This window comes from Martes martes, assembly GCF_963455335.1.
Source record: "Martes martes genome assembly, chromosome: 6".
Taxonomy (NCBI): Eukaryota; Metazoa; Chordata; class Mammalia; order Carnivora; family Mustelidae; genus Martes; species Martes martes.
This window is the reverse complement of record NC_137893.1, coordinates 120,422,442-120,450,115: the sequence shown is the minus strand read 5'-3', so window position 1 is coordinate 120,450,115 and position 27,674 is coordinate 120,422,442. Positions and strand designations below refer to the sequence as shown.

Here is a 27,674-nt window from a genome sequence, read left to right as displayed (position 1 = left end):
TGAACTTTCATTTACATGTAAGATGCTTGTGTGTGCTCGCCGTCACCAGGCTTCATTTCAGCGTTGTGCCACATGAATAGTAAAACGTAGTACACGGCTGCTTGCCAGGAAGGTTAAAAGCTGTCTTCTACTGCTGGGTTCCTAAGGACTATTCATTTTAAACAAGCTCAAAGAAGACAACGTACTTAGACTTAAGAAAGACAACTTAGAGACAAAAGAGCCAGGAAAATCTGACTTTTATTTCTTAAATACTGTGAAGGAAGATGGGGGAAATGGTCCCCTGGTGAGGGAGGGCCATAGGGCAGAGAGCTAGGGATCATCAGCAAAGGCCCGGTGGGCATTAGGGAAGCGCTGGGGGCTGTAGTTGGGGTCTTCCTGCAGTCGCTTTTGTATATCAGCCCGGAGCTAGAGAGAGAGAGCAAGCAGGTTGGAGAGGAACCAGCCAAGGCCCTAGGATCCCAGCAAGCACACAAGGCCATCCCTTAGGAGCTAGCATTTCCCACCAGCCACACTGTGGGGAGCCCGATAATGGCATCACTGAGCCTTCCCAGATGCCACTAGGGAGAAACTCTTTAAAAAACACCAAGTAGTAGCCCCAAACTGACCAGTAAGTCTCTGGAAGGATCAGAGAAGAGGGGCCCTAACCCGACCCCTCCCACTAGACCATCCCTATTCTGCTTCAAGGTGGGGGCACCTGCTGCCTGTAGCTCTCCTGAACCTCTGGTGCCTCCAGGTCCCGGCTCAGGCTCTCGGGGCTCGTCAGGGGCCGAGCTCCGGCTGCCTTAGCTGCCCGGCTCACGGCCTCTGAGAGAAGCAGCTGGGGGCCCTCACCCTGCATCGTCTGGGGGACAGGGGGTCGGGAGGGAAAAGAGGATCAACGTCAGATCCAGTGCCACCGCCCAGCTCACCCTTTCCAGGAGCCAACCACTGAGTTTCTAGGCTAGCGGAGAGAAGGGAACTGGCCCACGGGTGATTCTGACGACAGCAATGCCTTCCTAGTTTTATCTGGCTCTGGCCGAGAGCGCACTGCATGCGCTGGACTCGCTCTTCAAAACACGAGGGGCAGGATGAGTCGAGCCATCCAACACTCAGAGCTAGTCAGTCCACAAGAGGAAGCCCACCCTGAGGAAACAGGCCCCAGCCACACGGGGGTCAGGTGGCCGAAGAGGACAGCATGGCTGGCATGCGCTAGTGTGAGGTGTGCTGCCGCCACTGTGAGCAAGTCAAGTTCCAGGAAGGCTTCCTCGTCCACTCAGCAATAGGACGAAAACAGGAAGAATTCCTTCCAGCTCTAACTAGTTTGATTCTGAACACGACAGGGGAACTGGGATAGAGAGAGATCCTCAGGGAAGAGGTAGACCAACCTTACGTCTCTTAGCAGGCATACCACTGAGGTAGGCATCACTCAGGGGGGGCTGCGGCTTCACCTTCCGCTGGCTCTGAATGTCCTGCTGGATAATCGGAACCCACTCCTGGGGAGGGAGAAGATAATGAGGAACTGGCACAACTTCTGTCTGCCCTTGGCCTCCCAGCTCACCTCCTGACACTTACTGGGGGGACTGCAGCTGCCCAAGGCTCTGTCTCAGCTGAAGCTCCATCCTGCTCGTCACGGGAGCCGCCACCCTCAGGAGCAGGTGGTGGCCCTCGGGACATGGCCTCTTCTGCCGTAGTGCCCGGGGCCGGGGAAGCATTCTCCCGCTGCGGTTCAGCAGGAAAATGCAGGCTTCAACATCCCTAGCCTCCAGCCCTTCCACCTGCAGCCCTCCGCTCCCCATTATCTGGCCCCTTGACCTCTCCCTGGTACCTGAGGCTCAGGAGAAGTTCTCTCTGATCCCTGAACTTCCATCGGCTCCTCAGGAAGGGGCTATGAAATTGGGCAGAGAAGGAGAACACGAAAGGCCCTCTCAGGCTTCTCCAGTTCCCTCAAGTCCCCTGACCCATAGCCCATTGGGGCCCTTACCTGGGGGGGATCACCGACCCTGCGAACATATCTGAGGATGGCATCAGGGCCCACGGGCATGTGCTCCAGAACCACCTGAAGCCTCAGTCCCATCATAGTGGTCAGCCAGCTCACCAAGGATGGGTTCACCCCACGAGACATGCGGCGCTGAGGGAAGAAAGCAGCCTTGCAACCCAACATCTTCAACCCACTTTTGAAAGGCATCAAAGAGTAAAGGATGACAGTTCGGAGAAGAAAAACAAAACAAGAACTGCAGAATAGGGACGCCTGGGTGGCTCAGTTGGTTAAGCCGCTGCCTTCGGCTCAGGTCATGATCCCAGCGTCCTGGGATCGAGTCCCACATCGGGCTCCTTGCTCAGCAGGGAGCCTGCTTCTCTCGCTGCCTCTGCCTGCCTCTCTGCCTGCTTGTGTGTACTCTCTCTCTGACAAATAAATAAATTAAATCTTTAAAAAAAAAAAAAAAAAAGAACTGCAGAATAGCAGAGAATGGAACTCTAAGAAAATAAAAGGCTGGAGATGGTGAGCTGGGTGGTGCTTACAATTCGGCCATTGATGACTGCAGCCAGTTCCATCTGCTGTCCCCCCAAGCAGTGCAGGTTGAGGGCCAGGCATTCAAACAGGCCCTGGTTACACAGCTCCAGCAAACGGGCCCCAAATCCACTGTCTGTGGGCAAGATGCAAGGAGGGGGTCGCTGGCACCTGGCAGCCCTTGTGCCTCTGACACCCCTGATGTCCACAACCCTGCATGCCCGCCCCTGACCTGTGCAGTGCAGCACGTGAGCGGCAATGCTGTTGAACTGCTCTTGCAGAAACTCCAGGTTTGTCCGGATGATGTCCACGCCAGGCTGAACCTGCACCAGAGACTGAGAAACGAGACACGCAAAGATAGCCCAAATCAGGAACCCTGTGGGACTAGGGATCGAGGAGGCAGGAGGAACAGCAGCTACCCTGACAACACCCGGGAGACAAGGGGACGGGGAAGGGCTACTCACAAAACTCTCTCGCACATATTCTTCCAGCCCCGTGATCAACGTGTGGGTTGCCGTCTGTGCGAGAAACAGCACAAGTTTAGAGCCAAGCTCCAGCCCTCAAGACACTGCCCTCTCCTCCACCTCTAGTAAGTCCAGGGCTTGGGCTAGAGCAATCGCTGCTTTAGGGGATAAACAGTCAGAAAAAGGAATGGAAGCTGAGCAAGAGCTAGAGCTCCAGGGCCCAGGGTCTTCATTTACCCGTATGTTACCAGGCGTGGGCTCTTGGCCACCCAAGTAGTGCTGGTGGAAAAAGGATCGCAGCTGGGGCTGGAGCCGCTGCAGTGGCTGGAAATGGCCGTGAAGAAGCATCACCACATCCACCATGGAAAAGTTCTGGCACAGAAGAGAGAGCAGGGCCCCAAAGAATCCTGGGAACAGGAGCCGAAGTCAGCAGTGGCCTTTACCACCTGGCCTGCCCACCCACCGCCGGCCTGTCGGCCTCATCCCACCTCAGCCACACCCCTCAACAGAGGCCATCGACCTGCCCCTCCCTGGAGAAGGCCAAGGCACCCCCGGCTTGCTCACCGAGGGCCCCATCAGCCCCAGGCTCAAAGATGTTGCTGGATCCACTGAGGCGCTGTATGAAAGCGGCGATACTCTCACTGCTGCCAGCCCGGGCCCCCAGGGAGCCCAGCAGGGAGTTCAGAACACCCTGCACCACGGAGGTAAAAAACTCCGGTGAAAGGCTCTCAAGACCCACGCCTCCAGGACTCCCTGCGCCACCAGAAGGGGACCCCGGTGGGGGCATGGTCTGCTGCTCGGGGGCCGGGGGTGGGGGCGGGGGTGGTGGAGGGGGCGGAGGCGCCGTCTGTGTTGCCTGGCAGACAGAGGAGGAACACACAACAGAAGACAAGGTGAGAATGGGAACAAGGCACCAGTAAGGCACACACCAAAAGGAGCCTGGAAGATGGAGAGCTCCGCTCTGGTCTTTACTCCCCGAAGCAGAACAAGCACGTGTGGTCAGGCAGCAGACGCAGGCGGAGCGCTAGCCCCTCTCCCGCTGAACGGGTTAGGTCCGAAAGCAGCCTTCACAGCCCTGTCTTCCTCTTCCAAATGGGGGGGGCAGGGATCAGAGTCAAGGAAGTCCCAGGGCTCCCTCCCACCGACAGGCCCCCAGAGGCGGGAGCCCAGCAGCAATATCATAGCAACAAGATGCCAGTGCCTAGCTGGGCTCAGGGAAAGGGAGGGTGAGCCGAAGAGCAAGCCAGCCACTCACCTGCATAAAGTCAGTCATGCCCTGCAGAAAGGCAGGGACGCCGGGCATCGCCACGGTGATGGTGGGAGAAGCCATGCCGGGCCCTCCGGCCCCGGGCCCTGCTGGGCCCAGCAGGTTCCCCAGGAGCTGAGAGAACTGCAGGTCAGCCGCGGAGGGCTGAGGGGGTGGAGGCTGGGCAGGCCCCCCAGGAGCAGGGCCAGCTGTGGTAGCGGTGTTGGTGGTGCCGGCACTAGCTGAAGCAGTGGCGGGGGCCGGAGGCGGAGCCATTCCTGGTGTCCCCTGAGCTAGAGAGACCAAAAGAGAAAAGCTGAACTCTAAGGAAAAACGAAGACACCACAGCACTGCTGTTCCGGCCTCCCCAGCACAAAAGCAAAGACAAAAGACCTATGCAGAGATCAGGGAAGCACCCACGAGACCAGGAGAGGAGCACCAGCCTCCAGAGCTGTGGCCATCCCTTCGCTGGGGGCGGGGAGGAACAAGGACTCACCCACGAGAACAGGCTGCATCAGAAGCTGCCCCACAAGTCCGCTCACCATCTGGGCCAAAGAGGCATTTGTACCCAGCCCGGCACCCTGCTGAACAGAGAGGAGAGGCTTTCAGTCCTGCCCTATCCATTCCCCACCACAGGATTGTCTCCCCAGACTCTCCCACACCAGAACTCCTGCACCCTTACTCACCAGAGCACCCGAGACAGGGGGCCCCCCAGGATGGGAAGGCCGAGCCTGTGGAGGGGTGGGCCGGGCGATCACCACCCGGGTCGGAGCTGTCGGAAAGCCTGGCACCTGCTGTCCTATGGGTGGCAGAGGGGAGAGACCAAAGAGGGCTGAGGGCTGGGCCCCAGCCCGCCAGCCAGCGGCACCCACCACCGTGGACCGTGCCCCACCTCCCAAGCTTCCCCTTCCGGGTCATTACCTGCGGCCGCGGAGGCAACAGCTGCCACCATGGCCTGATGAGTGATCTGGTGGGCGACGGCGTGCATGAACTCAGGGGGCAGGGAGGGCAGCTGGATGAGGGTGGAGCCTGGGGGGCGGGTCTGATGTAACCTTGAACCTGGACCCCCTTCAACCCACCCACTCGGCCCTACCCCTTCTCTACCCAGAGCTCAGCCTGCTCTGATGCCCTTACTCTTACCCAGGGTCTGGCCATGACCAGGGGGTCCTAGGGGGCCAGTGGGAGCACTCGGAACTCCACCGGGCTGTGTGCCAGAATCTGGGCAGGGAGACAGAGAGAGTGGCCCTGAGACAGGTGGGGCCAAGGCCTAACTGTACCCTCCTGAGATCAGCATCCTTCAGGCCCCAGCCCCCACCAGAAAGCCTGCCTTTCCCTCCATCTGGACAGGGAGGAGGCACTCCCTTCGCCACACACACAGATCTGCAAGGACTAGTCCCTCCTCCCCACACGAGCAGACTAAAGCTTCTGCCCCCGTTCTTCTGCTCCAGCGCCGGCCCTGGCCTCTCCTGCCCGCATCCTTGCTCCCTCACACCTCCCATGCCAACCCATGTCCCATGTCGTGTACAGGTCTGCTCTACCAACGACTAGCCCTAACTCACCTTGGATGTTCATGTGCATCATGACCACGGGTTCCACGCTCTGGTGGGAAATCCGGATGACCCTCGGGTGGCTGGTGGTCGGTGGGGGAGCTGGCCCTGGTGGGGGAACTCCCTCGGTTGAGGACTCAACAGTGGTGGAAGTGGGAGCCAGGGACGAGGCCTGCCCAGGACCAGGGGGAGCTGCCTCCGCATTGGCAGCCGGGGGGGGCCGAGTCCCATTCCCCGTCATGGTCACAGTGGTTCCCACGTTGATCTGGAGGAGATGGATAAGGCAAGAATGAGGAAAACAAGAGCCTAACCAAGGGCACCCAAGACAGACTTCTCTAACCTCTCCATTTTCCATCCCTTTGTATTTCCAAAGTCCCTACCCCTGTCATTTCAAGCCTGATAGCTACTCTGGGTCATTCCACCAATAGCTGTGCATTGTCCATCCCTCCAATCTCACCCAACCCACCTGAATGGGGATGGCTGCCTGCTGGAGCACCATGGGAGTGGTGTAGTGCGACATGGGCCGGACCACGTGCAGGTGTCGCGGGGGTGCACAGGCCAGATTGCAGCGCAAGTCCGACAGTGCCACGAAGGTGTTGCCCAGCAGCCGCAGGCTCTCCCCCACCAAGTTAATCAAGCGCTGATCTTCTTCGCGGCCCTCTTGCTGTCCCCCGAGGCCCAAGCACAAAAGGAAAATGTATTAGGCTAAAATGAATCTCAGTAACAAAAGCAGTAACACCCCTGAAAAACACCATGCTCTCTACACCTTTGGGCACAGCCTGGGAAGCTTCTGGGTGGGCCCAGTCTCGGAAAATAATTTCTATTCCACATATACAGAAAGTTTCCTAGATAATCAGCACGTCACCACCTACTCATCTTCCTCACTCTATATAAGCTTCCTAACTCCCTCTAAATGAGCTTCCTGAGTAACTTGCTCAAAGAACTGAGAAATAAAAACATTAGACATCCCCAAGATTATCACCTTCCCTAAAAGGGAAAAAAGATCACTTACTTCCAAGTCTACAAAATACCCGTTTTATTGCAGACAATGTCATTTTTGGGGGGAAAGGGTTATCTGCATTTCAGCCCGTCCACATGGGATGCAATGGGGGTGAAGGGGCAGGTGGTGCTCACGTTGTTGTTGTAGTCCGTAGTGGCAGCGGCACCCAGAACCTCGTAGTAGCGCTGCAGGAAGGGCTGAAGGCGGCTCTCCAGCCGCTGGAGCTCCTGGAGCACTTCAACATACTCCGCCGGGGAAGGATGGCTGTGGGCAACCCCGAGAGACAGTGAGCTGAGGCTTTCCTTGGATCCCCAACCTCCCAGCTGACCCAGACTACGCTGCCCTGTCTCTCCGCAGCCTCCCACACCCCTGGCTCAATTCCTTCCAGGACCAGCAGAACATCCACCCTTCACCTGCACCCACAGGGAGACAAGGAGAAGAAAACAATTGCTTCTGCCTTCCCCACCACATGACCCCATCCCTATGATGGCAAGGAACGAACTGAAGGAAGAAACGCCGCCTGTGTGAACTCAGAGAAGAGAGTCTTGATTGGGATCAGGAACCGCCACCTAGATTCCCTTGCCCCAAGGATAGCAGTGCTTCTGGCTCAAATGCCAGCCCCAACCCCACTCAGGTGATCCAGAGCCTCTGTCTGCTCCTCTACCCTAACCCTACAGGTAACACTGCCTGGCGGTCCCCCCCTTCTCCCATCGGACCCTTCCCGGATCTCATCCTTCACTGAGGACTCCCCACCCCCCTCCCAAAGGGTCCCTACAGGGTTCTCACTTGGGCGCATTTGTCTCTGGGGCAGGCGTTGGGCCCACAGGGGCTGGGCCAGAAGGGGTGAGTTCTGGGCTCTGGGCTGGGGCACGCTCCTCCACTTCTTCCGCCTCCATGGGCTCCCGAGGAGGCACTTCACTTTCGACTGGTTCTGATGTTTGAGAGCTCAAGGCTGCAGGCTCCGGGGCCACAGTCGGCGTCTGTGGGGGCGGCTGACTGTGCTGTGCTTGGGGTCCTCCTCGACACTGAAGGGGAGAGATTCAGGATACCAAAGGCAGGATGAGACTGCCGCGGATTACTCAGGTCAACGGAGAACGAGTTGCAGAAGGAGCTCTAACTAGGCTCCCTGAAAGCAGGGCTTTGCACCTGTCTCTTTGACCCCCCAGCAACCAACACACAACTTAACAAGACACATAATAAATAAACTATAATACTTGAGAGTTACTAATAGAAAAAAGAAACGATGGTTCCCTAAACCTCCATGAGGAGAATTAAAAAAAAAAAAAAATCACACACTACAGTCACAACAAGAACTAATGAAACTGGGACATCTCAGCGTCAAATACAGTAATTAAGAAACTAAAAAAGCATGGACTGTTTTCTGTAATTGAAAAAAGATGCCACAAGGGGCACCTGGGTGGCTCAGTGGGTTAAAGCCTCTGCCTTCAGCTCAGGTCATGATCCCAGGGTCCTGGGATCGAGCCCCACATTGGGCTCTATGCTCAGTGGGAAGCCTGCTTCCCCCTTCTCTTTGCCTGCATCTCTGCCTACTTGTGATCTCTGCCTGTCAAATAAATTAAAAAAAAAAAAAAGAAAAGAAAAGAAAAGAAAAGAAAAAAGATGTCACAAGAGTTATCTACTAAGTCTGCAACACACTTTCCAAATACCAGGCACCCAAAGGTTTGGCAGGGACAAGATAGCCCGACAAAGATACTTTTTCTGCCCCCAAAGAGTGAAGACTGCAGAGAAGAGACCAGATTAGGCAGGAAGAATCCGGCTGATCTGGCCAGTCACGCCTTCGCTGCCAGGCAGACAGAGAACAGTAAGGGAGAATGAAGAGACAGACCAACCCTAGCCAGTCTTGCCCACTGACCTCCATCCGAGATAGTAAGGTCTGTATATCCCTGATCATGTGCTGAGCCATCACCAGCCGTACTCGGGGCTCACTCTATACAGTAAGAAAAATAAAATGAGGGTACATCTGAGATAGAGGCATGAACTCTACCACCCACTGAACCAGGACCCAGCCAGCTCCTCAGCCAGGTCCTCCCCCAACCTTACGGCCTCCTTCTCCCAGATCCCCTTCCCTGACCCTCCCAGGCCCGTGATACCTGAATCGGGGCCTGTTCCATGTTGATGTGAACATCCACAGCAGAGCCGTCACTCTGGGAAAAGGGTAAGGGAAGTTGCTCTGGGAGAAGCCAAATACTAAGGCCCCCACACCTCCAACTCATTCTTTGGAGCCCCACCCTTTGTCTCAAAGACTGAGGCCATATCAGACCTCAGGAACCTGGAAACCCAATCTAAACACCAAGACTCCTGTCTTATGAGCTCTCTTGCTATTACCACAACCAAACCACCCTTCCCCACAAAAACTGGCCTAAGTGGAACACAAGCTTACAGGAAGGTTGAAGGTTCCAACCATGACATAGCTGTTGGCATTCCGGTCATGAACAGAGGCCCCAGGCCCCCGTGTACCAGGTGGGGGTCCTCCACCATGGGTGGCTGAGGCAGAACCTATCCCAGAAGATGCCCCAGAAGGGAGCTGAGTCTGAGGAGGAGCCCGTTCCACAAGGTGAATAACCTTTCCCCCAACATCTGCAGAAAAAAAAGATACACACCAAGGCATTATACAATCAGGTAATCCCAAGGCTTCAGCTCATCCCTCAACCTCTGAACTGCCTTCCCCAAACTCTTACTGTATTCCTGGAGCTTCTTATCATCCTGCAGAACTCGTCCCTGATAAATGAGCCGTTGTTTCTCAGAGGGAATGCTGACAGAGGCAGCGATGTGCTCTTTAAACTCCTTTACATTCATCTACAAGGGAAAGACACCAAAAACTATCAGTGAATGTAGGAAAATGGAAAGGACAGAAGGGGACAACTGACTTTTGGGAGTGAGGGGTAAAAACCACTCAATCATAACATCACTACGCATTTGTATTGATTGTGAGGTACTTATTGTGCAAAGCCCCAAACTAAGACAGGTTAACACCTGTCAAAACAGACAATAAACGTTAACAAACTTCAGGTTATGTGCCCACAAGAAAATTATGTGGCTGAGAAACAGAAAAGCTAACTGACATTCCCTTCTCTCCCTGGCTCCCAAAGGAATGTGTGTCTACAGATACCAGTGACCCTCCCCAAACACAAAATGATACAACTCTGCAATCTTAAAGAGAAATGCAATGACAAGGAAGGGGGGAGCAAAAAAATCAAGTTAAGGAAAGAAGACTCAACCGAGCAGAAAGAGAATAAACACTTTCCTAACTGGACAAGTGAGTCTTCAGAAAGTATCAGACTATTTATATACAACTAATCACAAAAGCCCACACGGTTTTTTGGTATACATTTTAAAAGCTATGGACCAACCCCTCAAGATTTTGTCTCCAAGTATCACAGGAATTAATGGCACAAACAGCTTTTAATGTCTCTGGCATTAAAATCAAAAGATTCAAATTATGTCACAGATACTAGTAATTCCACTCAACAGTCTGTTAGGGATCTACCTGAGCTATGGGCTCCAATTTCTAGCTTTTAAAAACATAATACAGACCTGACCGATTTTTGTTTTTAAGACTTGAATTTTGGATCTCTGTTCTGTTTCCCTTCCCAAAGGCAGGAGCCATGTCTGTCCCCTTTGGGCTGGGGTTCACTCATGCTGATGGCATACAGATTCTTCCTTCCTCCATATTTCCCTCTGCGCTGAGTTCTATCAAGGTGGAAAAAGGCAGAACAAAATCTGCCTCATTCAACAGAAGCCATACGTTCTCACTCAACAAGAAACACCAGAAATTGTCCTGTCTAAGATATGAACAAAGGAACCAATGAAAGAAGATTCAAGAACCAAAAAACCAGGCTCTTCTCTCAGGATAAGAGGCCTGTAAGAGGAAGAGTTAATGGGTGTCTTCCAGAAGTGCTGGGGTCTCACCTGGGCCCCCACAATAAAGGTCCGAGTCTGAGAGTCCAAGGTCTTCACCAGCACCTCCAGGCTGTCAGGTTCCTCCATACTGGTAGTGGTACTGGTACTATCACTGGGCTCCATGGCCGACAGCTCCCTAAGGAAAAATAGAGGGAGGGAGGCCTGCTGTCGCCCAAAGCAGATTTTATACACCCGGAAGCCTCCCCGGTCTGAGTCTCCGCCCTAATACCTAAAGAGTTTCTCCCACACAAGCACACACACTCACACCCGCCCCCATCCCCCTTCTGATTCCGGGGCACAGAGAGAGAAACACAAAGGGCAGGAGACCGACGGCACAGGGAGCTGGAGGACGGGAAGATGGGAGGGGCTCCACGATGCCAATCACAATAAGGGCGGGCCAGTCAGGCTAGAGAGCCGGGAAGGTAAGAAACAGGAGACCAGTGTCATCACCAGTCGCGATACCACAAAGGCCCCAAAGGTCGGCAAACCCTGGGGAGCACACGAGCGCAGGGGATCGCGCCAGAGTCTGCGGAGACAGTGGTTTCGCGCACGCGCGCCACGCCACGCCCATCGAACCCGCCTAAGTCACGACAGACCCGAGATGACGGACACTCACGGGGGGCCAGACTGGCTAGCTGACTGCCCCCCTCTTCCGCCTTCCCTCGATGCTCCAGCAGAGCGGCGCAACCAACACACACCAAACACACACCAGACACACAGACACACACATACAAACACACACACCCCACCACTACCACCACCACCACCCCGGGCTCCGCCCCCGAGTTCCCCACGGTACCGTCACTTCCGGTCTCCCCCAACTTGCCACTGATGGCCACTTCCGTTTCCCCGATAGTATTTGGGGATCGCTAGGCGGTACTTCCGGCTCCCCCCAGGTCCCCAAGCTTAACCTTTGTGGGGCACGATGAGGAAGTTCGCGGCCCCAAACAGTGAATTCCTTGGGGCAAGACGGGCCGGGGCCGGCCTGGATGGGAGGGAGCCGAGCACCCCGAGGAGCCGCCACCACCGTCGCCCGGGGGACCGTACTGCGCCTGCGTGTGTCGCAGTACGCATGCGTACACTCTTAGGCACCTCCCCACCCCCCGCTAACGCTGTTCATTTTTTTTCTGTGCACGCGCTTGAGCCTTGGGAGGTTGGGGTGGCTATTATAAATGCCTGAAAGTAATTACCAGATGAGATGCTATTCTTCGAGAGGCTTTGGACAGTTGTGTGCCTCTTGGGAGTTTGAGGACTGGGGATTGTGCCTCATGAATCTATGTTAAAGTCTTGGCCAGCAGACAATTTGAGGCGGCACTGTGCTGGCCTCCTAAAATTCTGTCATCTCACTCCGGCCCTCGCGGCTCTACTTCTTCGGCGCCTCCGGAAGTCATCGTTTCTTTAGGCGGTTGGAGGCGGCTCGGGTGCGATCGCGTCGTTGGGGCTGACCTCGGTGCTGCCTGGTGGGCGTTCGGCGGGATGGGCGCCATATTCCTCGCCGGCGGTGTGCACGCCATGTTCTGGAGCAACTGAGGATTTACTGCTTTTCAGGACTTTCGTCAGAAAGGGCGCCTTCAAGTTTGGGAATTGGGAGCGAGTGGAGTCACACTTGGACCGAAAGCCAAGACTCCGTTCCTGGGATATTGAAGGGGCCGTCGAAGGGCTGGTGCAGGCTGCAGTCGATGGGCGGACTGGGCAGTCGGCACCCCACCCCCGCCCTCGGGCATGGCCCCTGGCCCCGCGGTGCTTCGACTTAAACGCGCCGCGTTGCTGCCGGCCTGGCTGCCCCCGGTGTCCACAGCCTTTCTGGAATTCGTAGTTTCTACCCAGTTCCCAGTACTGTTTCAGTTAAGAGTTCTAATAAACACCTGTTCAGCGAGCACTTGGTGTGTGCTAGCCAATTTGCTCAGGATTTTTCGTATTGTCCCATTTAAAAGCCTTTCAACGCCTGAGATAGTTAAAACTTACAGGGGAGCACACTTAGGTGAATGTAAGTGGCAGAACTGACAAGTCCAGGCTTACCAGACCCTAGGTCAAGCACTTCTACTTTACTGCCCCAATAAATTGTTGTATTTTATATATATTTGCTTCTTATTATAAAAAGTGGCAAACATTACCTCCAAATGTTACAATGGGCTCTCCTATACCCATCACCCAGTTGATTCTTTTCAACTAAATCGCAAGCCCACAGCAAGCCTCACCTCTTAGAAATTTTTTGGCATTGTGTGGTTTATACATAATCTATTGAGGAAGCCCCATCTTTTATGGCATTAATTGGTCCACCCGCTTGGCACTATCCAATGAGTGTCTCTTGACAATTCTTTCTGTACTATTATTTGAGAACCTATAGCCCACCAGAAACTGTAATAGGTGCCTTTACAAACATTAATTATAGCGAATATTTACTTTGGAATTAACCATGTGCAGGCCTTTGCTAAGGGCTTTACATGCACTATCTCTTTCAATCCTATGAGACTGATGATTTGGTCATCTTACAAGTGAAAAAAAAAAACAAACAAAAAAACCAGGCATAGAGGTTAATAAAATTGTCCAAGATCTAACAAATAGTGGAGTTAGGGTTTGCACCCATTCTGCCTAACACCAGTATCTATCCTCCTAACCCTTATGTGACGTAGCCTCTTCCTTCTAGTAATAAATGTTGCGTGAAGGAGCTCGCATCAGTGAACTTACCTCAGGGGCGTACATACTGTTGTTCCCCTAATTACAAACTTCAGAGAGAAGGCCTCCCATCCACCAGGCCCTAGCACCTGGTTCATACCTGTTCTAAATAACTTACCAGGCTGTGTACTGCAATGAATTGTTTCATTTACACAGCTAGTTTTTTTTTTTTCTGCTCTCAAGGCCAGGAACTATGTCATTCATTTTTATGTCTCTAGGGCTTAGCTGGGCAAACAGCTGGGACTCACAACAGTTTGCTAGGTGAATGAATGAAAGAATCAGTTCACCTCTCTTCAGTGCTATACAACAGAACAAATATCCAGCTCAGATACTGGCTGAAAGACCACAGGCTTCTACCTAGAGGACTCAGCTCTCATAATTCCTGAGACACCCTGGACATGCCAGGGTATATTATGGAGTGTGATGGCATCTAGAAGAGGGGGAGGAAGGCCCAACACTGTGGGTAATCCAGACTTGGGCTGGAAAACAAGGCTGAAGTTACTCATTAGCAGGTGAAAGGGTCAAGGGTCAAGGCAAGGGGGCTGGAAGCAGAGTGGACTGAATAACTAGCAGGGGGAGAGAGAGCAGTTAAGGCACTGGCCACTTCACGAAGAGCACCAGCTACCTCCTGCCTGAAGATGTTCCACCAAATATGGGCAGCTCTGCTCTACCTCTGTGGTATTCTCCTTAACTCCATCTACCAGTGCCCTGAGTACAGTCAACTGACAACTCAGGGAGTGGATGGGAAAGAGGTATGGACTGAGAATGGGGGAAGCCGATGGTGGGGGCTCTGAGGGACTTGGGTGGGTTGCCTTGGATGACCAGAACCACGCTGGGAAAGGGAGGGAGAAAGGGTGTATCACAATAACGAATGTGAGAACAAGTTTAAAAAAAAAAAAAAATACACACACACACACACACACACACACACACACACTGTGGCCATCAATGTGGAGACATGGTAGAATTGGGAGGTGGGTGGTTAGTCAGGGGCCACAAAGGAAAAGTCACTTAATGACTTCCTGTCATAATCCAACACCTCATTGGGAAAAAGCAGCTGCCACTCCACTGCTAAGTCCTGCCGTCTTAAGAGTGATGATGAAGAGGTTGAATGGGCCCTGAAGTGGGGACCCACCCTCTACTGATCTCCTCGTTCTCTGCAGTTCCCAGAACCACACCTGGGCAGGTGGTACTTTATCGCAGGGGCAGCTCCCACCAAGGAGGAGTTGGTGACTTTTGACGCTGTGGACAACATTGTCTTCAACATGGCTACAGGCTCTGCCCCTATGAACCTCCAGCTTCGCGCTACCATCCGCATGTGAGTGGTGAGGAGTCAGAGGCACCAGGAGTGGCAGTCTCTGCCCAGAAAATGAGCGCCCACCCACAAAGAGCTAGGTTCTTTGGGATAGCCACTATTTTTGGCCCACTGAGTTCAACAGTTCTCTTAGTTTCCCTCTGAAGAGAGATGGGCCTAACCAACTGTCCCTTGGTAGCCTGAAACCCAAGGGGACCCAGACTTCAAAGAGAAATAAGATGGAATAAACAGAGGCTGGTACTGTGTAGCTGGGGTGTCACTCAGTCTTTCGTCCTTGCCACCACTTCTGCAGGAAAAATGGACTCTGTGTGCCCCGGAAATGGATCTACCACCTGACTGAGGAGAGCACAGATCTTAGAACTGAAGGTTGGTTCTCTCCACCCTCCCCAAGTCCCCTGGGCTTGCTTGTTTTTGCCTCTTTGTCCTCACACTCTCCACCAAACCCCCGCCCCAACAGGCCGCCCTGACATGAAGACGAAGCTCTTCTCCAGCTCATGCCCCGATGGAATCATGCTGAAAGAGTCAGGCCAGGGTTATGAGCGCTTCCTCCTCTACAGTGAGTGGGGATGCCAGGCAGGAAGGGTTGGAGAGAAACAATGGGAGGGCAGGAGAGCCTCTCACTCTGGGCCCTATGATATCATCCCAGGAGGGGCTGGGTGCCGTCCTCACCAGGGAGGTACTGAGAATCTGGGACTTTGATGGGCCTGGCCCTGCCCTGCTCTTCCAGATCGCTCACCACACCCTCCTGAGAAGTGCGTGAAGGAATTCCAGTCCCTGACCTCCTGCCTGGACTTCAAGGCCTTCTTACAGACTCCCAGGAATCAAGGTGAGGGGGTAAAGTCCCACAGAAGAGGACTAGGACTCACCAAGTCTTCTGCAGGTGCCGGGTGAAAGGGACTCAGTGATGTCACTGGAGGACATGGTCAAAGGCTGACATCATTAGAGTGGCTGTGCTGACACATCCATTTGTGTCATAGGCTGTGATGGCACCAGAAGGATGTGGCCAAGAGCTGTGGTGTTGGTGTCACCTGAGGGAGCCAGGATGGGCTCTGGGCTACTCAAAAGAGAGGTTTCTTGAGTTTCTGGTGGATAAAAGGGGCAGGGGGCTAGACACATAGGGAAAAGGGCTTCAGGGATCCCTTCTTTGATGTGGGGAAAAGCAGGAATGCATTCTCCTCCACCCCATTACCACCAACCTTGCTTTTCTCCCTGGAGTTCCTTCCTTTCCATCCTCTTCTTTTCTCCCTCCTCCCACCAGAGGCCTGCGAGCTGTCCAGTAACTGACCTGTGGCTTCATCTGTGCCCCAGATGGATATGGTGGGAGCTGCAATTGTGCTGTGGGGAGGAGAAGCTGGAGACTCCCAGCTCCCTTTCAAGAGTAATAAAGATGATTTTTCAATCCTCATCTCATTTTGGGCTTGTCTCCAGAAAGCAATTCCCCCATCTCCATTTCAGTACTCCCCCTGGACCTTCTACCACCTAAACCCCCAGCTGAATGGCGTCAGGAAGGACACTAAGTGATGGTAACTCTCTTTGTAGTGGTATATTTAGGATTTGGTGTGATTACAGTTGTTTATTGCTGAGTGTACAAACCCCTAACCTGAGTGAGAACTCTAAGCTCCAGTGCTTCCCCATACTGCCTGTCTGAGCTGCCAACCCCTCTGAATTGGCCCTCCTGCCAATACTGTCTGTACCATCCCCACTCCCCCTGGCTCCTAGGACCACCCAGATCCTTCCTGCAGGCCCCTGTCACTGTTGGCTCCTATCCACACCCCTTAATCCACCCACCTCACAGTCCCATTCTTCCCTAGGTGGCTCAGATCCTAGGATCCAAGGGCTCCCTTCAGTCTCCAACCACCCTCTTACCCTAGTTAGAGGCCTGTCTGTCCTGCCTCTGGTCTCTTCCACCCTGGGTAGTTTTGAAATGTAAAGAGGACTCTTTAGTCTTTATTGTTCACCACCACACTTTTTTTTTTAAGTAAAGGTGGAAAGAAAAAACTGGAAGTGGGAGAAATGTAAAAGCAAAAAGTAACAACAGCTGGTGAATTCAAGGGCAATATCCCCATTGTCCATAAACAGATATCCTAAACAGCTCTACTTTCTCTTGTGTATGAAGGGGGGCCACGCCCTCACACTCTGGGGTTTCTTCCCCATCCCTGAGGTCCCTGTGCTTACAATCTGGGTCATGGCCCCCACTTTCCTCCTACAGGCCACACTATCTTCACTCTTGCTCCCACCGCACTCAGGATGGGGGTACTAGGTCACACCTCATCTTGCAGTCACAGCCCCTTTCCTGGGTCTCCCTTCTATTCCTCACCCTCCCTCTCCAATTTCTTGCCATCCAAGTCAGTGGCCTCCTCCTCTCCACTGGGATCCCGGAGGCTGACAGCCAGCACCAGGGCCTGAAGGAGACCAAAGAGGCAGGCAAAGTGCAGGGGGTGAGCAGTAAGTAGGCTCAACACAGCATGGAGCCCATGCAGGGCAGCCAGAAAGGACAGCAGCCCATGCAGCCAGAGGCCCAGCGGTCCACGCAGGCCCAATGCATCCAAAGCTGCCCTCAGAGGCCGCGAGCACAGCCCCAGCAGGGCTGAGGCCAGCAGCTCCAGCAGGTGCAGAGTCAGGTTGGTTGAGATCTGCAGACACTCCTCTGGGCCCCCCAGGTACTGCAAGGGAGCTCCTGCTCTCCCACCTGGATCCCCCCGCAGCCAGCCCAGCAGCTTCTGACGCCGTCCTGGCTTCTCCACTGGGGCTTCTGGCCCAGGGGGGCTTAGTACCCCTTCAGGGGACACTCCAGGTCTGGTGCCACTTGAGCCCACAGGATCCTGGCCCTGTTTGAGAACAGTCCCTCCAGTCCCCAGTCTCCCAGACTCTTGGGTGTTAGAGACAGTCTTGTCCCACTTGAAGGAATCCATTCTGTTGCTTCGAAGTTGCTCATCTCGGACCTCCCTACTTGGTTCTGGAGCAGCCTCAAAGCTCCTCCGTGCCCCTGGGTCCTTGGTCTTGAGAGGCCCCACATCTCCCATGGTTTCTGGGGCACTATCCCAGTCACTCCCTGAATTCTCAGAGGAGCTGTCCACTCGTCTGAGTTCTGGGGCAGGCAAGTCGGGCTTCGTTGGTTTCCGGCGGCCCCAAGGGCGAGGTAGCCAGCCACTAAGCCGTCGCAGGAACATGGTTGGGATGTGTAGTGAGCCCCCAAATTCTGGGGCTGCTTCCTGGAACTGCTTCGATTCTGCTTGGAACTCAGCCCTCAAGTTTGGGGGCTGAGTGTCTCCTCAGAAGCCAGAGTCTGTTCAAGCTCAGAAGAACTGCTGTTTCGTGAGTCCAACTCTGAATTCAGAAGTGGCTCCCCACTTCTCTGGATATCCTGCGGCCTTAAGAGTGGCAAGTGGCTTGTTCCTTTTCAGTTTTGAGGTAAAGTGGGGAGGCACATCCAAATTCACTCACCACCACCCCAAAACACAAGATTCAGGCCAAGAATCCCCAGGACCTGACAAGGCCTGGGTCATCCCCACGGTGTCCTCCCTGGGTTTCTGGGTTTCCTTTCCTACAGACAGCACCCCAAGTTTCACTCACCAAGGCCACGCCCCAAGGTGCCCCAGAAACTGGGGAGGCGGTGTTCCATCCAAGAAGGAAGGAAGGTGGCCCTGGGTCTCAGGTGCTCCCAATCTGGAGAGTCCTGAACTGCTGACCTAAGGGAGCTCAAGCAGGCAGTCTCTTACTGGGGGTTAGGAGAGAGGTGTTCAGCAAACTCCTGCCAGCAGCGTTCTTTTCTCGATTTAGAGAGCTAGGAATCCTACGAAGTGGCCCGACCGGTCCCCGAGCACGCAGGTGAGACGCGATCTCCGCAAGGTCAGGCCAGAGATGTCCTGGGAGATCCTCGTCGCGAGGCCAAGCGCGGGCCGCCTGGGGACCCAGGCGTCCGGGCTCTGCGCGCTGCGACTCCTCCCGGGCCCGGCGTCGGGGCCGCGGCCTCAGTAGGCCGCCCGGAGCCGCAGAGCCCGGAAGCAGCTGCACCGGGGCGGGAGGGACAGATGGGGGCGGAGCCCGCAGTTCGCGGGGCGGACCCTACGCATCGCCACCGCCCCCCGCGCCCCCGCGCCGTTAGTACGCGCCACTCCGCAGGGCGCCAGCTGAGGTCTGGCAGGGTCGGGGCAGCAGTATAAACCTAGCAATCTCTCTTCGTCACCCATACGTCCCTGGGTCGCCAGTGCTCCCCTAAACTCCTCCGCTCCCTTTAGCCTCCTGCTCTTTGGTTCTTCCCTGCACCCTCCACCCCTAACTCTTCCTTTTCATGTCCAAGACTTCATGAAAGGCTTTTCCGGAAAAGCACGCTGCTTCCCTAGGTAGATCTCTCCTGTCCCTCCATGCAGATTTTACTTCCTGGGTCTGACAACAGTGAGCTCTCCTTAGACCCAGCGCCTGGTACGAGCAGCAGAAGGGAAGGGGATTCAAGTGTTGACAAATAGAACATGCTTCCTACCCTCAGGCGTTTTCAGGTTGTAAAATGAAGAACCCTGACTTAAAAGTTTACATTTGGGAGGCCAAATGTACACTGGGAGGTTCTGGCTCTAGTTCCGCTAACATCATCCTAGAAGCTGGATATTCTTAGGCCCTTCCAGCCCATTAGCCTCTTCCTGTAAGACCCCATCTACTCTCATCACCTCCATGAGCTTTCCCAGGCTTCCCCTATCACCATGCATTGTATATTTGATCACATAGCTGCCTCCTCCTCTAGCTGTGAGCAATTAGAAAGTTGGGAATGTCTTACTTCTCTTCTTAGCATATAGTATTTGATCTTGTTTAAAATTGAGTAATTGAGGGGCACCTGGGTGGCTCAGTGGGTTAAACCTCTGCCTTCAGCACAGATCATGATCTCAGGATCCTGAGATTGAGCCCCACATCAGGCTCTCTGCTCAGCAGGGAGCCTGCTTCCCACTCTCTCTGTCTGCCTCTCTGCCGACTTGCGACCTCTCTGTCCCTCTCTGTTAAATAAATAAATAAATAGAACATTTAAAAATCGGTAGTAGAAAAAATAAAAATAAAAACAGTGATCGAATTGGCTGCAGAAGTCAGGAGATGCTTCCTGGGGTAGGCGAGACTGGCATAGAGCTTGGGCAATTCCTGGTTCAGGAGACTGAAAGAATAGGTGGGGCATTCCACGCAGGGCCTAGGCCCTGGAAATTAACCAGACTGGCAGGTAGGTGACCCGGTCATGCCACCAGGAAGGGCTACCCCTTCTGGCTCAGGTGGGACTTGCATGTGGCTCCCAGACTTTGGCTTTCCCACAATAGCTTCCAGAAAAGTGAATAAACACAAAAGAGGAAGAAGTTTGATTTATTTTCAGCTCTCGGCTCCTCTCTTCCAAAGGCAGAGCCCACCGACTAAAATCTGAGGATCTGGGACCTGGAAAGACCCCAGAAAGTAAAAGCCAAAGTGCCTAGATCCAAGTTCAGACTTTAGTAACAGACCAGGATCAGACCTTACTTACCAAGGTCAGAACTCAAGGTTCATGTATGTCCTCAGATCCCGCTCCCAGGCCCTGTCCTTCTCCTCCTGCCTTCTCTTCTCCCTCCGGCTCAGTGTGGTCACCCGAGGGGCTCTCTCCCTCCCAGCCACGGCCCGAGTATCTCGAGCCAGGAAGTGTGTGACTCGGGGTTGGGGCACTGATCTGTAACCTAATCCTTCCTGGTCCCTCTTGAGGACAGTTGGGATGGGGTTGGTGCGGCCCTCACCCCGGGGTCCCAGCCCCATTCCTGGCTCCCAGCCACCCCTCAGCAGCAACTTGAAGCCTGGGCTGGAGGAGGAAACTCCAATGGGCAGGTTGGGGGACCTGAGATCACGGGGCAGTGACAGCAGGTGAGCAGTGGATGTGTAATGGTTAGAGTCTTGAAAGTGGGCATCACAGGTCTCACAGTACCGGATGGAGGGGGACTGGGACCTGCAGAGGAAAAAAAGAGAAAGAGTTCAGGGCAGGGAAAGAGTTGAGGCCTCAGAGTGGGGTAGCAAGGTGGGAAGTCCTTCCAGTCTTTCTGCTAAAAAACAAGTTGCCTTCCAACCCACTTAGCAGTGAGGGACCCAGAGGGGAACAGCTGGGAGAAGAAATGGCAACCAGGCCTCACAAGCTCTTGGGCAAAGCATAATAATGGCTACAATTAATATATATACAGTGCTTACTATGTGGTAAGCATCATTCTAGCACTTTACGTATACTGACCCTTTAAATCCTAACAGGTGCTCTTATTACCTGCATTTCTCAGATAACGAAAATGAGGCACATTAAAATTAGGTTCTTGCCCAAGTAAGTAGAATTAGGATTTAAACCCAGGGAGCTCATGCTTATTTTCACTCTATTACACTGCCGTATCAACCTATACTGGGGGATCAGGAAGATAAACTTCAGCTCTGTTCTAGAGCCTCTGGTGTGGAGTGGCTAGGAAGGTCAGAACACACTGAAAGATGGGCATGGGCTAAGGCTTCCCCTCACCGGTTCTCTGTACTCCTCGTCTCTCCATGGCTCTCTCTGACCATGCGCGCCACCTCAGGGAAACCTGCTTCTTCAGCCAGCTGAGCAGCATCCTTGCCACCCAGCTCACAGACGCCCACCCAGGCAGCTCCACGGCCCAGGAGATAACGCACAGCAGCCCCCTGACCTGCTCGAGCAGCACACATCAGGGGGGTCCACCAGAAGGCATCCCGAGCGTTGATATTGCCCCCGGCTCCCCCTTCCTCACAGGGATCCAACAGCCTTCTTAGTTCTGCCAGGTCTCCCTCCTGAGCTGCCCTCAGTATCCACTGGGTCATCTTGTCCTCTGCCTCAAGGGATCTCCTTTGTCCATGTTCTCCTGAGGCTCCTGAAGCAGCTTCCCTCATCATTCTTCTCTTCTTCCTCTTTCTCTTACTGATAGGTTCAGGCTGAGATCTCTGAGATTCAGGGACACTGCTCTCATCTGCAATCAGGGCCTCATAAAAAGCCCGGGCTGCAGTCCCATCCACGGTGGGCTCCAGCTCTTGAGGCTGTGACTGCTGCTGCCCATCTATCCAGAGGTCGCTGGGGTTGGTGGCTGGAGTGAAGCTGATGAGGGAGGGCCTGGACATGGCTTTTGGGAGAACTGAGAAGATGAGACTAGATAAAGGGAGTATGAGACAAGCAAGCCAATCCCTTGGTGGCTCTGCACTGACCGGAGCCACCCCCAGAGACCTGCTGGGACAAGAAATAGCCTTAAAGTAAAAAAAACCCTCTTGTTCCCTAAGTGACCTCACAACCTAGGACCATAGGTCATGTGGAGAAACAGGGAACCCTATAATAACAGCCCATACAGTTTAGTAAAGGTTATTAAAAAAGAAGATTCAATGAGGTTGCCCAGAGGTTGCTTTCTGCCCCCATCCCCGTCCTCACCAATAATAAAAACAGCTTCTCTCTGAAACTTGACCACCAGATAAGATGTACCATTAAGAAAACAATCAGCCAAAAAAAGAAAGAAAGAAAGAAAGAAAGAAAAGGAAAAAAGAAAACAATCAGCCTAGCCCTTTAAATCTTCCTTGATCCTGTGTCCGGGTCTCATCTTCCCAAATAAAAAGAAGCTTTAACACAGAAATAAGAGAGCAGGGGGAGAAGCTCCAGTCTCTGTGACTTCGTAGTCTCCGTACGGCGAAACGGCGCCACTCTAAGCAAAGGAGCTGACGATCAAATAGCCATGACCCCAACACGCATGCGTAACTAGGAAAAAACACACACACACACAAAACATAACTTGAGGGCTCAGTCATGTGCAAAGCGCTAGGTTTGCAAAGCTAGGTTCAGCTTCCCCACCCGGGACCCTTCCAATAGCATCCGCTCAAAATGCCACGTGCCCAGGTAGCGCGAGGACAGAGGCTCTGTCGGTTGGGGTCCTACTTTAACATAACGCCCCCACAATGCCCTTCGCCTCCCAGCACGTGGCCCCCGCTCCGGGCTCATTTTTTGGAGCTGCGAAACCACTCTGTGAGTTAAGAAGGCTCTGAGGAGGCGGAAGGAAACCTGTGGAATGCCCCGAAGCCGTGAAATGAAATAACGTCACGCTGCCCCTCACCATTATTCTGACCAGGGTTCGAAGGTCACACTTAGTGGCTGCAGCAGAGGGCCCCTCCATTCAAGCCCTAAGAGGAAATGGAGAAGTGCAAGGGGACGAGCAGCAGAATGGCTGGCGCCACCACAGGTGAGCGCAGGGGGCCGTCCCGGTTTTCACACCGCTCACCTCAGCCCAGCCCACCCTTCCCACGTCCCTCAGCAAGGAGCCCGGTCTCACCTCCCGCCTGAGGAGACCAGACCCCGGGGTGAAACTCGGGCCCCAACGGGGCCTTCAGTGGCGGGCCTGACTTGGGCGAGAGGCTCGACAAGCAATGAGGACACGGTGGGTTGGCCGGGGATAAGGTCAGTACCCTGGGCTTAAGGCAAGCGCCTAAAGCCGACCCTAGCTGCGTGAGGGTACGTACAGGAAACCGGCCCGCCAGCCTCGTTCCTTTCCCCGCCCCCTCTCGGCCCCTCAGCCGCGGAATCCTACAACTATATTTCGCATACTCCCTGACCCAGAACGGGGTACTGCGCTTCCGCTTCCGGTGGCACCTCGCTTCGCCCCGCCCCCCCCGAGCGTCCTGCTCATGGGCCTCGCGACGCCAGGGTCGTTCTTGAGTTGTCTTGGGATTCGTAGTTCGCCTTTCTCTCGTTTCGCCAGTTTCTCTTTACTAGGGACTTCACTTCCCGGCGTTCACTGCGGCGCCCGACCCTTGGCGTTTGCGCGTTGCCCTTTCCCCACCCTCCCCAATTTCCATTCCCCCCCACCCCACTTCGGCTGCCGCGGTCGGGTCCGTGGCCTGCGTTGTAGCCCTCGCGGTTCCTTGGAAGCGGCAACTCCCCTCCCCCGCCCTCTTCCCGGTCCCCGTCCTGCCGGTGAGTCTGAGGTCGTCGCTGCGGCGAGTTCCCTGTCCTTAGGCGCGGCACATGGGGTCTCCGCGCGTTGATGTGGGGGTGGGGACCCGGTCCGGCACTGGGGGAGGGAGGGATGGCCTGAGGGGCGGAGGCGGGTTGTGGGGACTCCTGTGAACGGGACCTCACGGTGATCCCCAGGCCGTGAGAGAAAAAAGGGCCCACCTTTGCTTGGAAAGGATAAACTTCGGAACCTTTGGGAAAGGCGCAGGGGACATGCAGAGACCTGTAGGGTAGGGATCTCGAGCCCACGGCCCTGCCCGAGTTGACATGAAGAGGAGAGGGAGCAGGTCTTCGGCAGCGTTAGGGATATGGGTAGGACTGATGGTTAAGACCTGTCCAAAGTGATGGGACTCGAAGAGTGGTGGGACTCCAGAGAATCTGTAAGTTCAGAAAAGGGGCTGAGGTGTGAATAACAGGAACTGGAGAGGGGTGCTCCAGAGTCTAGGATCCTTTAAGGAAAGGTGGCCCCAAATTCTTTCATTGTTGGAGAGCAAAGTGTGGGAGGAGGGAGGATACCAGAAGCAGGGTGGGAGAGCTTGGGCTTTACTTAGACCCTTTTTTTTCCCCCAGCTGACGTGAAGATGAGCAGCTCAGAGGAGGTGTCCTGGATTTCCTGGTTCTGTGGGCTCCGTGGCAATGAATTTTTCTGTGAAGTGAGTTCTCCTCGGTCTCCCGGGCATCTCCACACAAAGTTTGGCTATGTATTTTCCCACATATTTAGTTTCCATACACTTCTCTTACAGGCTGCCATGGAAACTTTTTCCTGTCAAGGAAAAGTCCCTTCAGTAGCCCCCTTCACTAACTTGTGAAGTGGCAAGACTGTCCAAGTCCCGAGCCTGTTATCTTCCAGCAATGTAACATTGGACGAGTCAACTTTATTATTATTATTAGATTGCTACTGGTAGTCCATATTTTGGGAGTCTGTTAGAATTAAAATGCTGTTTGTGAAAATGTTTTGTAACGTACAAAGTTGTGTGCTGATAATACAAAGGATTGTAACTGCCCACAGGACCCAAGCTATTCAGTCTCCACTTTCCTTGGAAATCCGGTTTCCCCTAAGGAGAGGACAAAATAGATTTGTAGAGATGTGGGGCAGGAGTAGGAACAGGGATTTTGAAAGGAATGTTTCTTTAAAGAGGAGATTGTTACAGCTGTTTTTAAAAAAAGTAAAAGCTTATGTGGAAAGGCAGTGTATGTGAACTGGGGAGAGAGACTCAAGTACTTCTGCTAAGTTGGAATTGGGTTATGAGGGGAAACAGAAGCAGTTGTCTTGAGAATAAGCCACCAGTTAGAGCAATGTGCCCAGGTCAAAGCTGAGGATTCTGCTATGAGTTTCTTGACTTCCACATCCTGACAGGTGGATGAGGACTACATCCAGGACAAATTCAATCTCACTGGACTCAATGAGCAGGTGCCTCACTATCGACAAGCTCTAGACATGATCTTGGACCTGGAGCCTGGTGAGGCACCTTTGGGGTTGTTTTGTGTGTGTATGGGTTTTTGTTTCTGTTTTCGTATTCTTATTTATTTGCTTATTGAATTTACAAATTTTCCTTTGGTATTCCGACTCCTTTTATCCAAAGTCCTGTCCTTCATTTTGGTCCCCCATCTGACTTTTGCCTGGTTTTGTGACTTACACCACCTGTTCCCACACTCTGATCCTGTAATTGGCTCTATCCCCTGATGCTAGTTTCCCCATGGGTCTCATTTCCTGTTTCTTTGTTTTGCCTCTTACCTTTTAGTCTAGAGTGCCATCTTTTGCATTGATATTTTTCATTTATTTGTTGAGAGTCGGGAGGGAAAGAAGAGAGAAAAGGTTAAAGAAGTGTAGAAAGAAGGCAGAGTTGCCTTGGGTTTGTGGAGTTTCTGGGTCAAATGCGCAGGTGACGGGTGGTGCAGAGATGAGTGCCAGGCAAACTGTAGCCAGCAACCCCTGGAGGTGGGTGGGACATCTAAGAAAGCTGTAAGACAAGTGGTTTCAATTGGCTGGGGCCATGTTTCAGATGAAGAGCTGGAAGACAACCCCAACCAGAGCGACCTGATTGAGCAGGCAGCCGAGATGCTTTATGGATTGATCCACGCCCGCTATATCCTCACCAACCGTGGCATCGCCCAGATGGTGAGGCCTCTCTGCTCCCACTTGACTCCTCTGAGGCAGTAAGGGAAACAGAGGTTCCTGCAGCGAGGAGTCACATGTTTTCAACCTTGTCAAGGAATGTAGCTGAGACGAGGGGAAGAACCCCAGATACAGGGACTGGGAATTAAATCCCAGTTGGGGTTGTGCTGACTGAGGTGTTTACAGGGAGGGAGACATGACCTCGGACAGGAAGTTGTTGCAGTTTGCCTCTTCCTCAGGGAACAAACAGCGAATGGCTCTGATGGTCTGTAACCTGCCTAATCTCCAGAGGAAGCAGGGGAGTATGAGGGCCCATTTGGGCCAGCTTGAAGGGGTCTCTGGACAGAAAGGCAGGAGTGGAGGACAGAGCAATGTGGGTTGGGCTGACGAAGGGATTTGCCTCTTCTGTTCATACCTACCCACCAACCCCTTTCATTTTATTCACCTCAGTTGGAAAAGTACCAGCAGGGAGACTTTGGCTACTGTCCCCGTGTGTACTGTGAGAACCAGCCAATGCTTCCCATCGGTGAGTGTTAGAGAAGGGAAAGGAGGCCACATCAAATGGCCAGTACTCCTGGGAAGGAGTTGGGGCTCAGCAAGTCTGGGCCTGAATCTGGGAGGGAGGTGGGGCAGGCTTGGGGGTGCCCGGCCTGCTGAGTCTGGCTGTCTCCCAGGCCTTTCGGACATCCCAGGTGAGGCCATGGTGAAGCTCTACTGCCCCAAGTGCATGGACGTGTACACACCCAAGTCATCGAGGCACCATCACACGGACGGCGCCTACTTCGGCACCGGTTTCCCTCACATGCTCTTCATGGTGCACCCTGAGTACCGGCCCAAGCGGCCCGCCAACCAGTTTGTGCCCAGGTGGGGAGCAGGGATAGAATCACCTATCAAAGTCAAAGGAAAGGTTTGGGATTCCCTAGAGAGGAGGGAAGACAGGGCATGGTCCTTTCTTGAGGTTTGCCTTTCTCAGAGCACATAACCTTGGGAAAGGTATTTGCCTCCCTGTGCCTCAGTTCCCTTATCCGTGAAATGGGGATGATGATAGTAGTTGACCGATAAGGTATATTTAAATAGTTGCTTTGAAAAACATTTGGCACCTGAAGTACCATTTAAATGGTAGCTGTTTTTGTCATCATCTTGGGTGTTCAACTTTTTGCCAGGAAAAAGTGTGGTTTATTTTCCCGGAACATCATGTTTATTGGGAAGAACAGTTTGGTATTATATTGAAACAAGTGCTGATCTGCACACACACAAACATGCAATCACATACATACGTGTGTGTGTGTGTGTGTTTACATGTAGCCTAGAATTTGAGTTTTAATGGCTGTTTAAAGTACATTTCCCAGTATCCTGGAGGGAAGACATTTGGGAGCCACTGTCCTTAAGCACTGAGCAGACCCATGGAGAAGCTGGGGTGGGGAGGTGGAAACTCAGGCCACTGGCAGGGCCACGGTGGGGCTCACACTGCTGCCTCTCTGACCTTTGTCCCGGCCCAGGCTCTACGGTTTCAAGATCCATCCAATGGCCTACCAACTGCAGCTCCAAGCCGCCAGCAACTTCAAGAGCCCAGTCAAGACGATTCGCTGATTCCCCATCCCACCTGACCCTCAGTCTTTGACACCTCCGATCCTTTGCTGCCACCCTTTCAGGAATCCTCTATGGTTTTTAGTTTAAATTAAAGGAGTCATTATTGTGGTGGGAATATGAAATAAAGTGGAAGAAAAGGCCATGAGCTGGTCTGCTGGTGCTTGGGGTTGGGGGACGGGAGGGTACTGCTGTGCCTGATTCCAGGGGCCTCATGGCCCAGCCCACCCTCCTCAAGTTGAAAACCAGCACAGATTGGTGCCCAGTGGGTTTGGGTGAGGTTTTTAGCAGCAGAGCAGAATTTCTAGTACTGAATGTGGAGATGTACAAGGCCACAGCCCGAGGGGAA

At 53.6% G+C, this 27,674-nt stretch overlaps 5 protein-coding genes across 34 annotated transcripts; 2 read left to right on the top strand and 3 right to left on the bottom strand.

The window, feature by feature from the left end:
• Positions 1–207: 207 nt before the first annotated feature.
• Positions 208–11,726, bottom strand: BAG6 (BAG cochaperone 6). 27 transcript variants are annotated; one of them, XM_080805417.1, is made up of 26 exons: positions 11,466–11,606; positions 10,676–10,802; positions 9,445–9,562; positions 9,147–9,343; positions 8,857–8,910; positions 8,619–8,693; positions 7,532–7,770; positions 6,880–7,009; positions 6,212–6,409; positions 5,758–6,010; positions 5,339–5,443; positions 5,120–5,227; positions 4,885–4,997; positions 4,695–4,782; positions 4,208–4,491; positions 3,517–3,808; positions 3,190–3,359; positions 2,953–3,006; positions 2,721–2,823; positions 2,500–2,624; positions 1,961–2,107; positions 1,805–1,864; positions 1,552–1,698; positions 1,365–1,472; positions 695–841; positions 208–405 (listed from the first exon to the last, which is right to left on the bottom strand). In XM_080805417.1, the coding sequence occupies exons 2-26, from the start codon at positions 10,787–10,789 to the stop codon at positions 310–312; spliced, it is 3,525 nt and encodes a 1,174-aa protein (XP_080661543.1). In that variant the 5' UTR covers positions 10,790–10,802; positions 11,466–11,606; the 3' UTR covers positions 208–309. The 27 variants fall into 27 exon arrangements, with proteins under 27 accessions (XP_080661543.1, XP_080661563.1, XP_080661564.1 ...); XM_080805437.1 differs by having other exon boundaries at positions 4,695–4,779; XM_080805438.1 differs by having other exon boundaries at positions 5,339–5,416.
• A 2,164-nt stretch (positions 11,727–13,890) lies between these two features.
• Positions 13,891–16,062, top strand: APOM (apolipoprotein M). Its single transcript, XM_080805448.1, has 6 exons — positions 13,891–14,094; positions 14,506–14,660; positions 14,950–15,023; positions 15,115–15,213; positions 15,385–15,483; positions 15,916–16,062. Exons 1-6 carry the CDS (start codon positions 13,981–13,983, stop codon positions 15,939–15,941), a joined length of 567 nt encoding a protein of 188 aa, XP_080661574.1. The 5' UTR covers positions 13,891–13,980; the 3' UTR covers positions 15,942–16,062.
• A 529-nt stretch (positions 16,063–16,591) lies between these two features.
• Positions 16,592–18,644, bottom strand: LOC308344492 (uncharacterized protein C6orf47). Its single transcript, XM_080806053.1, has one exon. The coding sequence runs from the start codon at positions 17,825–17,827 to the stop codon at positions 16,964–16,966; it is 864 nt and encodes a 287-aa protein (XP_080662179.1). The 5' UTR covers positions 17,828–18,644; the 3' UTR covers positions 16,592–16,963.
• A 1,332-nt stretch (positions 18,645–19,976) lies between these two features.
• GPANK1 (G-patch domain and ankyrin repeats 1) lies at positions 19,977–23,257 on the bottom strand. Of its 4 annotated transcripts, none has more exons than XM_080806047.1 (4): positions 22,943–23,257; positions 22,727–22,793; positions 21,142–22,374; positions 19,977–20,595 (listed from the first exon to the last, which is right to left on the bottom strand). In XM_080806047.1, exons 3-4 carry the CDS (start codon positions 21,750–21,752, stop codon positions 20,151–20,153), a joined length of 1,056 nt encoding a protein of 351 aa, XP_080662173.1. In that variant the 5' UTR covers positions 21,753–22,374; positions 22,727–22,793; positions 22,943–23,257; the 3' UTR covers positions 19,977–20,150. The 4 variants fall into 4 exon arrangements, with proteins under 4 accessions (XP_080662173.1, XP_080662175.1, XP_080662174.1 ...); XM_080806049.1 differs by having other exon boundaries at positions 23,130–23,226; XM_080806048.1 differs by lacking the exon at positions 22,727–22,793 and having other exon boundaries at positions 22,943–23,226.
• Positions 23,258–23,278: 21 nt separating this feature from the next.
• Positions 23,279–27,468, top strand: CSNK2B (casein kinase 2 beta). The gene is made up of 7 exons (XM_080806051.1): positions 23,279–23,583; positions 24,193–24,275; positions 24,980–25,082; positions 25,626–25,741; positions 26,189–26,264; positions 26,413–26,602; positions 27,238–27,468. Exons 1-7 carry the CDS (start codon positions 23,295–23,297, stop codon positions 27,326–27,328), a joined length of 948 nt encoding a protein of 315 aa, XP_080662177.1. The 5' UTR covers positions 23,279–23,294; the 3' UTR covers positions 27,329–27,468.
• Positions 27,469–27,674: the final 206 nt, after the last annotated feature.

Bases quoted from the DNA above. Each gene is read 5' to 3' on its own strand.
- GPANK1 (XM_080806047.1), bottom strand. From the start codon at position 21,752: ATGTCCAGGCCCTCCCTCATCAGCTTCACTCCAGCCACCAACCCCAGC. The intron at 20,596-21,141 runs GTGAGGGGAAGC...TTTCCTCTGCAG, and splicing joins ACGAGGAGTACAGAGAACCG to GTCCCAGTCCCCCTCCATCC.
- LOC308344492 (XM_080806053.1), bottom strand. From the start codon at position 17,827: ATGTTCCTGCGACGGCTTAGTGGCTGGCTACCTCGCCCTTGGGGCCGC.
- BAG6 (XM_080805417.1), bottom strand. From the start codon at position 10,789: ATGGAGCCCAGTGATAGTACCAGTACCACTACCAGTATGGAGGAACCT. The intron at 9,563-10,675 runs GTGAGACCCCAG...TTTCCCTTGTAG, and splicing joins CCTTTATTGTGGGGGCCCAG to ATGAATGTAAAGGAGTTTAA. The intron at 4,783-4,884 runs GTGAGTAAGGGT...CTCTCTGTTCAG, and splicing joins CCCCTGTCTCGGGTGCTCTG to CAGGGTGCCGGGCTGGGTAC.
- APOM (XM_080805448.1), top strand. From the start codon at position 13,981: ATGTTCCACCAAATATGGGCAGCTCTGCTCTACCTCTGTGGTATTCTC. The intron at 14,661-14,949 runs GTGAGTGGTGAG...CCACTTCTGCAG, and splicing joins CTTCGCGCTACCATCCGCAT to GAAAAATGGACTCTGTGTGC. The intron at 15,214-15,384 runs GTGAGTGGGGAT...CTGCTCTTCCAG, and splicing joins TGAGCGCTTCCTCCTCTACA to ATCGCTCACCACACCCTCCT.
- CSNK2B (XM_080806051.1), top strand. From the start codon at position 23,295: ATGGGCCTCGCGACGCCAGGGTCGTTCTTGAGTTGTCTTGGGATTCGT. The intron at 24,276-24,979 runs GTGAGTTCTCCT...ACATCCTGACAG, and splicing joins GCAATGAATTTTTCTGTGAA to GTGGATGAGGACTACATCCA. The intron at 26,603-27,237 runs GTGGGGAGCAGG...GTCCCGGCCCAG, and splicing joins GCCAACCAGTTTGTGCCCAG to GCTCTACGGTTTCAAGATCC.